An 11700-nucleotide genomic window follows, 5' to 3' on the forward strand; every position below is an offset into this window, starting at 1 on the left:
ATTCCCTTATCATGTCCAGTTAACACCTTGTGTTGGTCTGGACTCCTCTCCCAGCCGCCACCGTGATTTCCTGCTTCTGGCTCATTCTGCTTATTCCGGGCTCAGGCCCCAAACTGTTCTCCGACTGAATTCTGGCTGAATTCTTCCAGCTTCTCAGCATGTTTTACTCTATCTCACCAACTTGCACCCGGACCCTATCCCTCCATACCCCTCACATCCACGCACCTGTCCAATATCAAAATCGAGCCTGCATCCACCACCTCCGCTTGCTGCTCATTCCACATTCTCTGTGTGAAGAAACTCCCCCCCACACCCCCCCGAATTCCCAATTAAACATTTCACCTTTCACCCTTAATCCACATCCCCTGATTTGTATCCCACCTACCCTCAGTGGAAAAAGCTGACTACTTTCACTCTATCTCCACCCATCATAACTTTGTTTACCTCTTTCAAATCTTCCCCTCATTCATCTACGCTCCAGGGAATACAGTCCTAACTCAGTTCCTGAAGTCCGAGCAACATCCTGGTAAATCTCTGCATTCTTTCAACCTTAATGATATCCTTCCTGCAGTTAGGTGACCAGAACTGCACACAATACTCCAAATTTGGCCTCACTTTTACCATAATATCCCAACTCCTCAACTTAAGGCATTGATTTATGAATACCCACGTGCCAAAAGCTCTCTTCACAACCCTATCTACCTGTGACGCATCGAGCAGATGTGGTTGGAGATTCATTACCAAAACTACACGACATGACTTGAATATTCATCCTTCGATTTCCAGGCATGTGGCCTATAGATTTTCCTCAGTAACTAATTCCTTGAGGCTCTGAATATTTCAATATTGAGCATTTAGAGAAATCTTCTCATGGCTTTAAAAGGAGAAGGTAATGCTTCATGAGCTGAATTGAGTTTCTTTGAGACGGTAACAAAGAAATTGAAGATAGGGTTGTAGATGTGCTCTATATGGATCCACACCACCCAGCACATGCTCTGTTCTTACTGCTTCCATCAGGAAAGAGATCTAGGTGCCACAAGACTCACACCACCAGGTTCAGGAACAGCCATTGGACTCCTCAATGGCAAACTCAATCAGGGACCAATTTAAGAACTCTTACTTGTGCACTTTATTGATTTTCTTTGCTCTCCCTGTATTGCCCAGTCAGTTTGTTTACAGTTCTTTGTTTGTTTACATGTTCACACCGTGCACAGTTTATTTTTTGCACTACCAATTAGTGGTAAATCTGCCGCTCCCACAGGAAAAAGGAATCTCAGGGTTGTATGTGATGCCATGTACGTGCTCTGGCAATAAATCTGAAATCTAAATCTAGAATTCCCTTGCCTAGAGAAAGCAGAGATGGGATGTATTCTGCCTGGAGGTCAGTGACTAGAGGAATTCCTTAGGGATCTGATCTGGGACCCCTGCTCTTTGAGAATTTTATACATGACCTAGATGAAGAAGTGGAAGGATAGGTCAGGAGGTTTGGGAATGATACAAAGGTTGGAGGAGTTATGGATAGTGTTGAAGGCTGTTACAAACAGTATATTGACAGGATGCAGAGTCGGGCGGATAAAGGCGAAGTGATGCATTTTGGAAGTTAAAATTTGAAGGCCAAGTACATGGTTAATGGCAGGATTCTTAACAGTGTGGAAGAACAGAGGGACTTTGGGGTCAAAATCCATAGATTGCTCAAGGATGCCGCACATGTTGATAGGATGGTTAAGAAGGCCTGTGCAATGCTGAATGTCAACAGTTGAGGATTGAGTTCAGGAGTCATGAGGTGATGGTGCAACTCTATAAATCTCTGGTGAGACCACACTTGGTGTATTGTATTCAGTTCTGGTCACCTCATTACAGGAAGGATGTGGAAGCTATGGAGAGGGTGCAGAGGAGATTTACCAGGATGTTGCCTGGATTGGGAAATATGTCTTATGAGGCAAGGTTGGCAGAGCTGGGACTTTTCTCTTTGGAGCGAAGAAGGATGAGAGGAGACTTATAGAGATCTACAAAATTATGGGTGGCCCGGTTGGGGTAGCATTTTGTGCCATGCCTTCACAGCACCAGCGATCGGGACGGAGGTTCAAATCCCACACTCTCTGTAAGAAGTTGGTCTGCTCCTGCCCAACGTGGGGGGTCACTTGTAAGCCTCGTAGGTTGCCGCAGACCCCGGCAATCCTTAGTGGAAGCAGATTACACCCTCCCCCACCCCCTTGCCCCACCCACACCCCCATGGATGGGAGACCTCCCAAGAAGAGGAGCAACTCACAATTCGGTGGTTCCACTGTCGGTGCTGTCCTTGCCGTACACTGATATGCCATAGATGTTCCGATTCTTGCTATTGATTGCCAGAACGATCAACACCATCAGCGCAGGCAATCCTGTGGGAGAAGAACACAATCAACCCACTCTCCAACATTCATGACAGCGAGGGGAGATTGAGAGGTCATCTCCTCGGCCAAGCCAGGAGAAGATCAGTGCCTCTGGTGTGGTGTGGTCATTTTGACCAAACTCCTTCAGGAGGGCTCTCTCACTTTGCCTGCTTCACTTGGTTCATTTCTAAACTCAGGATATCAGTGTTGTGGGCAAAATCAGGATTTAGTCCCTATCCCCATAGTCTGGGGAAGGTAAGGGTGTCACCACCTAGAACCACTGCCCAGCATGCAATGTTGCATGGAGACACTAGGATGTAGGCCCGGCAAGTGTCTGGATGGTACGTGACGGTGCAAGGTAATGTGAGTTGGTGTGATGTCAGCTGAAACATGAATAGGTGGAACAAAGAAATAGCCAAATTTGGTAACAGGTAGAACAGCAGAACAGAAGGACAAATGGAAATGGGGAACAGGTGGAAGAGAGAACAGACAGAATAGAGAAACAGAGGAACAGAGGTACAGGCAGATCTGAGGCACTGGCCGTAAAGGCACAAGTAGATCAAGGGAAAAGGTGGAACAGAGGAACAGGAGAAACTGACGAACAGGTGGAACAGGAACAGAGGAACAGGTCGAATGGGGGATCAGTGGAGCATGAGAACAGGCAGAGCAGGGGAATACATGAAATGGAGGTGCAGGTGGAACGGAGGAACAGGCGGAACGGAGGGACAAGTGGACAAGGGGGAACAAAGGAACAGATGAAGCAGGCAGAGCAGGTGAACAGATGGAACAGCGATGCAGGTGGAACAGGCGGTACAAACGACCAGCTGCCTTACCGACATGACTTACCCCAACCAATGATGCAGAATTTGAGAATGTACTTCCTGATGTAGGTGTTGAAGACCTTCACAAGAGCGATGTACATGTGAATAGCCTCCAGTCCCATCCAGGTGAAGGAGGTAAGCAGGAAGAAGTGGAGGAGGGCGGCCACAGTGACGCACAGCCCAAAGACGTTGAAAGACGCTAGCCAGCCATCGATCAGAAAGGTGAAGTTGAGGAAGAAGAGAGAAGTGCTGAGATTCATCAGGATCTTTGATGGGTAATCCCGCCTCAGTTTCCTGCAGAAGATGGGGAGGGTTCGAGGGAGGGAGGAGATGGGGGGTGGTGAAGGTGGTGAATTCACCTTTAACTTCACAAGCTCAACTCAGCAAGACATGCTGCTTGCCAGCTCTTTATGTTCTACCCAGCTCTACATCTCTCCCAGTCACAGGCAGGCAGGGCAGAGAGGAAGGGTTTATGGTTTGAAACGCGAACGTCTGCAGATGCTGTGATGGTAGGAAAAGCCCACAGAAATGCTGAAGGAGGTCAGCCAGTCTGCACAGCTTCCTAAGAGGGAAAGGAACATAACCAACATTTCAGCCTGAGCCCGCCCTCAAGGTATGATTAGACAAAAGACAGACGTCTGAATTAAAGGCTGGGCAAAGAAAAGGGGAAAGCAGTGGTGTCACTAGGGTTGGTGTCATCCCCACCTTCTCCCCCCCATCCCCCCACCTGGACCTCCTCTCACACCAAACCATACACATCGCTGGACGGGGTGGAGGGGAGAGGTGCAGCGCCCTGAACAGGGTGGGTTTGCGGGGGGCATCCGGACATCGGGCCATCTATGATGAATTGGGCATCTATCCTCGGCAAATCAGTGAATCAAGTGTCCATCTACAATGAATTGGGCTTATGTCTAAGGGAAATCAAGCGTCCGTCTACAACGAATCGGGCATATGTATACACTAATCGGGTTGCAGGCGGGATAAATTTGGACCTTGACATCCCCTCAGATGGTGACACCTGTTGCAGTCTGCACCCCCCCTTGCGACACTAGTGACTGGAAGGGGGAGGAGTACAGACTGACAGACATAATGTGTTAATTGGATGTGATGAATGAAAACATGAGAATTAATTTTGGCACTGTGTAAGGAGACAGTGGGAAAATGGAAGAGAGAGATACAGACAGACAGACAGAACTAGAGGAAAGAAAACATGGGTAAAAAGATGGAAGGGATGGGTTAACAGAAACAGGACAAGTCACTGTTAATGCCATCCATTTGGAGGGTGCCCTGATTGAAGATGAGATGTTGCTCCTCCAATTTGCAGGTGGTCTCAATCTGGCAGTGCATGAGACAAACCATGGGCGATCGTGTCAGCAAAGGGAACGGAATAGGAAATTGTAATGGGTGGCCACTGGGAGATCCCCACTATTATGGCTGACAAGAGCCAAGGAACACCACAAAGCAATCTCCCAGTCTACGTCCTGACTCCCCAACGTAGAGGGGACCACAGCAGGAGCACCAGTTGTAGTAGGTGATCCCCGCAGATTCCCCAACGTAGAGGGGACCACAGCAGGAGCACCAGTTGTAGTAGGTGATCCTTGCTGATTCACGGGACTGTTTGGGGCCTCGAATGGTGGTGAAAGAGGAGGTGTGGATGCAAGTGGAGCCTGTTAACATGCTGTATGTCTAAATTTTTTAAAAAGTTTAATTCATTTTTTAAATTAAAATTTAATTAAAGAAATTTAAATTTAAAAGACATTTGGAAAGGTATTTGGATGGGAAAGGTTTATATATCCAGCTCATCTCCAACCTAGAGCAGAGGGTTAAAGGTTGAATATGGCCCCTGCGATGGAATTGTGTTATTATTAATCTTTAAGAAAATTATATATATTTCTTAGGAAAGGCTTTGTAGGTGGACAGGGACACAGTTACATACAATTACATAGGGAGAAGCCATTTTTGGAGACCGATTAGAAACATAGAAACATAGAAGATAGGAGCAGGAGTAGGTCATTTGACCCTTCGAGCCTGCTCCGCCATTCAGCGGGATCATGGCTGATCTTAAAGTTCAGTACCCCGTCCCCGCCTTCTCTCCGTAACCTTTAATACCCTTATACTGAAGAAATAGATCTAATTCCCTCTTAAATAGATTTAATGAACCTGCCTCTACTGCCTGGAAAACAGACCAATAACAATTAGAATTGAATGGTTTATTCAATTGCTGGAACAATAGTGTTTGCGAAGGAGAAGCACCTGTGTACACAAAGAGGATGTTTGGTTCAATGGCCAGTAGACAGAAGAGTCATTTGCTTCTGAAATGGTTTGAAGAAACTTCAAAGACAACAGTGATGTCACGTGAAAAAGGCATTTCAGAAAGACATTTTTAATATTGCACCAAGAAACATCTGAGGTCAGAAATACAGCAGGCCTCTAGTGAAAGAGGTACTGTCCTTGGTGTATTCTTTTTACCATGGAAGATACACAAATCAGTGGCAAGGAAGGGCCACTTCAGCTGTCTCTTTGAAAAGAGGACAGTTTCACAGTGTTCACTTTTGCATGGTCACTTCAGGTAAACCTTGCTGGGGGTTATGAATCATCATGGAAGTAAACACAAGTTCAGAAACCTCCATGCAAAAGATGGAAATCATTTGTATGAAGAATCAATTCTCTAAAAACAACTCTACAAGAGTTTGTGAGTTTTAAGAAGTCTGAGGCCTCACACCTACTCCATAATTGCTTTTGAACAACAATTTAAAGAATCTGAGTTTCAACACAAAACTGATTGAACTTTAAAAATGTATTCTTTTTATGATCGTGCCCAAACTGTAATGGTTTTGGGATCTGCCTCACTCTCTCACACACACACACACACACACACACGCACACACACGCACACACGTGCATTTGTGCTTAATGGGGTTAAGTTAGATTAAAGCTTAGAGTAAGTAAGAAGTGTTATGTTATTAATAGTTATAAATAAAAATTCTTGTTTTGAAGATACCATTGTCCTGGTGAATTTCAATTGCTGCTGGTCCAGGTCACAACAGCCCCCACTCCCCCACCTGTTAACCCCTTCCTTGCTGGGCCAAAACCCGTGAGGACATATCACCCCATCTCCATCCACAGGAGCTTGGCCTTACTCACTCGAAGGCCACGTAGGTGAGGAGCGTGGTTGCTGAGAAGATGGCTGAAATCCCACACCCAATGTGAGTGATGAAGGTCAGGATCCTGATGTTGACCATGTCCAGCTGCGGAGCTGTCCTCGAGATGTCCTGCAAGAATCACAGCAAGGGAAGGCCGTTCAGCTCTTCGAGCCTGATCTGACACTCATAATATGAATGTATGCCCTATGACGCTGCCGCAAAACACTCAATTTCATGACTTGTTTGTGAGCACAAATTCTAACTCTGATTCATCACTGATCTTATAACCCCAGCCCCTGCTTTCTCCCCACACCCCCCTTCAACCAGTAGGGGCCCTGTCTCTTTTGGATATATCTCATGAGCCGGCTTCAAAAACTCTCTATGCTAGGGTGATCCATAGGTTCATAACTCTCAGAGTGAAGAATCATCTCTACATCTCAGTCCTTCATGGCTGACACCTATCATTGGATCTGGAGACATAATAGAGGTGTAGAAGATTATGAGAGACATAGTTAAGGTAGACAACCAGCACCTTTTTTCCCCACCACGCGTGTAGGAAACACACCTGAAGACATCAGTTTAAGGTGAGAAAAGGAAAGCATAGGGGAGATGTCAGGGCTCATTTATTTTTAACACAGAGAGTGGTGGGTGCCTGGAATGCTCTTTCAGCCTTAACCCATGCCCTCTAGTTCATCCATCCTTGGTTGGAAAAGCAGACTCACATTAATTCTATTTATCCCTCATAATTTTGTGTAGGTCTATCAAATCTTCCCTCATTCTTCTACACTTCAGGAAATTAAGCCCTAACCAGTTTAACCTTTCTCTGCAACTCAGCTCCTGAAGTCCGGGCACCATCCTCGTAAACCTTCTTGGTACTCTTTCAAACTTATTGATAACTTTTCTGTAGTTAGGTGACCAAAACTGCACACCATACTCCAAATTTGGCCCTCACCAATGTACCTCTTCAACATAACATCTCAACTCCTCTAGTCAGTGCTTTGACTTATGAAGGTCAATATGCCAAAACCTTTTAACATGACCCTATCCACCTGTGACGCCACTTTCAGGGAATTGTGTATCTGTATTCCCAGATCCCTCTGTTCTACCGCACTCCTCAGTGACCGACCATTCACTGTGCGTGTCCTTTCTTGGTTTGTCCTTCCAAAATGCAACATCTCCCACTTGTCTGCATTAAACTCCATCTGCCATTTTACAGCCCTCTGCAACCTTCTTTGCTGCCTGCAACACCTCCAACTTTAGTTTCAACTGTAAACATAGAGAACCAATTTATCGCATCGTCTTTCAAACTGTTGATACAGGTGACAAACAACAATGGACCCAGCAATGATCCCTGAGGCATACCACTAATCGCAGGCCTCCAGTCAGATTATTAACACGAGAACAAGAGTCACTTCAGAAACAAAGTGGTGATGGATCTCACTGCCTCTCATGCCCCTGTGATCTCGGGACTGTTGGTCATCCTGAGGTCCCATATCCAGATTGCAACTCCTTGCTCACCCCTTCCCTTGGTTCCAAACCCTCGTAACATTAGGAATCCCTCGGTGCCTCAAGACCCTCCGACACCCTCGTCACCGTTGTTTTGACACCAATCTCCGACCAGATTCTCGGCCCCTGCCATTGACAACAGTTAGGCTTGCATCCTGGGAACTATTGAGTGCCACGATAGGGCCCTGGGGAGGTGCATGAGAGGTGGTGGCCCCCACTTTCCCTCCCAGGCTGAGCAGCAGCCTTGGAAGGAGGTGAGGAGAATGTTCTTCACCCGGAGCACAGGATCTGGAATTGGGAAACAGGAAGCTCCAGTACCGTGAAGCCTCATGGGATACTCCACCCAAAACCAAGCTGCTTGGCACCAGAGGCTGACTGTTGCCATCTCAAGCTACAGAAAGCCCTCGCATTCCTGCATCCTTCAGGATACAATCCATCCAAACAAGGTCTCAGAACACTCAACCTCTCTCCCCTTCCCCCTCCACCCCAAACCCCAGACCTCCAAATAGCCTATCAAAGATCCATGGACTCCATGAGGCCCATTCCCCGCATGCAGGCCCATTGTCCCACCCTACACGCCAGCACCCTGGGAAAATCAGAAGACCCTAATGTCCCAGCGCCGAGGATGGCCCTCTGTATGAGGGTCCTTACCATCAGGACTCCAAAGTGCGTGAGGTGGTTACAGAAGCAGATGGTTTCATTGGCTCCAGACTTGGGATCAGCCCAACATCCATCTGTTTTCCAGCCACCGCTGCCATCTACCGGGGGAGAAGTCAAAACATGAGTCCTCCATGAGAACCTGGATGCTCACCCATGACCCCGCACTTCATCCCATGCCCCTCAAAACTTCCCCATTGTCTACCAGCCCAAGCGTCCTTCAAATGACCAAACAAACTGCTCATACTAACTCCAATTTCTACAAAATGCCCACACCTCTTTCCTCATCACGGTCTGGGGCCCCAAACAAACCTTTCAAGTGAAGCAACACTTCACTTGTGCATCTGCAGGACTGCCCCCTTTGTGGCCTTCTCTACATCGGAGAGACTGCACGCAGATTGGCAGATGGCTTCACTGAGCACCTTCACTCTGTCCGCACCAGTGACAGAGACCTCCCAGTGGCCAACCATTTCTGTTCTGTGTCACGCTCCAACACTCACAAGTCTGTCCATGGCCTGATGCACTGTCCCACCAAGACCACCCGCAAACTGGAGGAAAGACACCTGATTTTAAGCCTGGGCCCTCTCTATCCAAATGGCATTAACATTGACTTTTCCAGTTTCTGCAAACCTGTTTCCCCTTCCCCTCCCCTTTCCAGTTCTCCTCTCTCCCTTCCCCCTCCCATCACCCAGCCATCCCTCCTCCCCTTGAACGCTGCTATCCCCTCCCTCCCTTCTCCACCTATCATATCCTGCCTTTGCGACCTCCCCCCAGCCCTACTCTTTGTTCGGATGCCTACCAACATTTTTCCATACCTTGATGAAGGGCTCAAGCCCAAAACATCAGTAATGTACTTTTACCTTTGCTATATAGTTTGACCTGCCGAGTTTCTCCAGCATTGTGTCTTTACTTCAACCCCCGTGTCTGCAGATTTCATGTTTCACTACCTTTATTTATTTATTGTTTCTATAGATGAATACTTATCCTGAATATGTATTGTCTGTCTGTATGTGTGTTATGTCTGGGTGTGTGTCTGTGTGTTTTGCACCGAGGATCGGAGAACGCTGTTTCATCGGGTTGTATTTATGCGATCAGATGACATTAAACTTGACTAATATCACCACCACCACTTCCCCTGGATGTTTGTTCCATACACCCACCACCCTCTGAGTGAAGAAGGTGCCCCTAGGCCCACTTTTAAATCTTTACCCTCTCATTTTAAAGCTAAGCCATAAGATATTGGAGAAGACGTACACCATTCGTCTCGTCGAATCTGCTCTGCTATTCTATCACGAGCTGCTCCACTCTCCCACTCAGCCTCACTCTCCTGCCTTCTCCCCATAACCTTTGATACCCTGACTATTCAGATACCTAACAATCTCTCCCTTAAATACACCCAACATAGAAACATAGAAACATAGAAGATAGGAGCAGGAGTAGGTCATTCGACCCTTCGAGCCTGCTCCGCCATTCAACGAGATCATGGCTGATCTTAAAGTTCAGTACCCCGTCCCCGCCTTCTCTCCGTAACCTTTAATACCCTTATACTGAAAGAAATAGATCTAATTCCCTCTTAAATAGATTTAATGAACCTGCTTCTACTGCCCTCTGTGGCAATGAATTCCACAGATTCACCACTCTCTGGGTCAAGAAATTCCACCTAATCTCGGTCCTAAATGGTTTGCCTATTATCTTCAAACCATGGCCCCGGGTTCTGGATTTTCCCATCCTTGGAAACATCCCATCTGCATCCATCCTGTCCAGTCCTGCCAGAATTTTATAGGTCTCTATGAGATCCCCTCTCAATCTTCTAAACTCCAGCGAGTACAATCCTAATTTGCGCAATCTTACCTTCTAAGTCATTCCTGCCATTCCAGGTATCAGCCTGGTGAATCGCCTCTGCACTCCCTTCATTGCAAGAACATCCTTCCTTAGATAAGGTGACCAAAACTGCACACAATACTCCAGGTGTGGTCTCACCAAGGCCCTGTACAGCTGCAGTAAGGTATCCTTGTTCCTATACTCAAAGACCTGGCCTCCACAGTTGCCCATGGCAGAAAATTCCAGAGGTTCCCTACTTTCTGGCTGAAGAAATTCCTCTCATCTCTGTTTTAAATGGGCGCTTAAGTTGAGACCACTTGTCTTCAAACCCCTCACCATGGGAAACAACTTGGTCACATTGGCTCTGTCCAGGCCTTCCAACATTCAAAATGCTTTTGCAAGGATTCTCTCCCATCATTCTTGGGAACACCAAGGAGTCCGGTCCAAGGGATGACAAATGTTCTTCACATGCTAATCCCTTCATTCTAAGGATTATTCTTGGGAATTTTCTCTGAACCCTCTCCAATGCCAGCACATCCTTTCTTAAATAAGGAGCCCAGAACTGTAGCCCGTCCTCCAAGTGAAGCCTCTTCATTGCGCCCCAGTTTGAGGCCCCCCCTACCCTGTAACTGGAGTTGAACCAGAGCATCTACAGACGCTGGAGCCACGTTCATGGAAGTGCTGGGCAAACTCAGCAGGTCATGTAGCATCTAGAGTGTTTGGGCCCGAGCCCTTTGTAATGGTCAATACTTACTTTTCAATGCAAAATCCCAGAAGGCACAATGCATCTTGGAGGTCTCCAGCTGAAAGAGACGAGAATTGAGAAGTGAGTTCACGCATCCGTCAGTGTTGAAAGCAACATCTTTTCAAGCATTGCACTGTTTATTGTCACATCCTGAGCTATAAGTGAAAAACGTTGTTTTGTGTGCTATCCAGGCAAGTCAAGCTGTGTTTCAGTACGACAGATGTTGCCAAATTAAACCATAAGGCAAGGGTGGCCAACCTTTCCATTTTTAAGGTAGGCATACAGCACGGTAACAGGCCATGTCGGCCCACGAGTCCATGCCGCCCAATTAACCTACACGCCGGTATGGGCCGAAATTATCATGCTATGTGTCTACATTAAAAATTAAAAGGTTGGCCACCCCTGCAAGACAGAGAATTGGAATTAGGTCATTCAGCCCATTAGGTCCTTCCTGCCATTCTATCATGGTCAAATTTACAATCCTTTTTCAACCCAATTTTCACTATTCCCATCCTGTCTCAAATATGCCCAATGATGTGGCCTCCACAGCCGACCATGACAATGAATTCCACAGATTTCCCACCCTCTGGGTAAAGAAATCCCTCCTCATTTCTGTTCCAAAAGGTTGTATTTTG

General features: G+C 46.8%; 1 protein-coding gene across 6 annotated transcripts in view; it reads right to left on the bottom strand.

Moving 5' to 3' along the window:
• Positions 1-11700, bottom strand: part of adgrg6 (adhesion G protein-coupled receptor G6) — a 174685-nt gene that overhangs the window by 23156 nt on the left and 139829 nt on the right. For all 6 annotated transcript variants that reach the window (XM_069930713.1, XM_069930716.1, XM_069930712.1 and 3 more), the window contains 5 exons: positions 11075-11123; positions 8494-8600; positions 6338-6465; positions 3219-3487; positions 2270-2381 (listed from right to left, as the gene is read on the bottom strand). In XM_069930713.1, the coding sequence (XP_069786814.1) occupies positions 2270-2381; positions 3219-3487; positions 6338-6465; positions 8494-8600; positions 11075-11123 (665 nt within the window). The remainder of the gene's footprint in view (positions 1-2269; positions 2382-3218; positions 3488-6337; positions 6466-8493; positions 8601-11074; positions 11124-11700) is intronic.

The sequence above is a fragment of the Narcine bancroftii genome, chromosome 4, assembly GCF_036971445.1.
Source record: "Narcine bancroftii isolate sNarBan1 chromosome 4, sNarBan1.hap1, whole genome shotgun sequence".
Classification (NCBI taxonomy): domain Eukaryota; kingdom Metazoa; phylum Chordata; class Chondrichthyes; order Torpediniformes; family Narcinidae; genus Narcine; species Narcine bancroftii.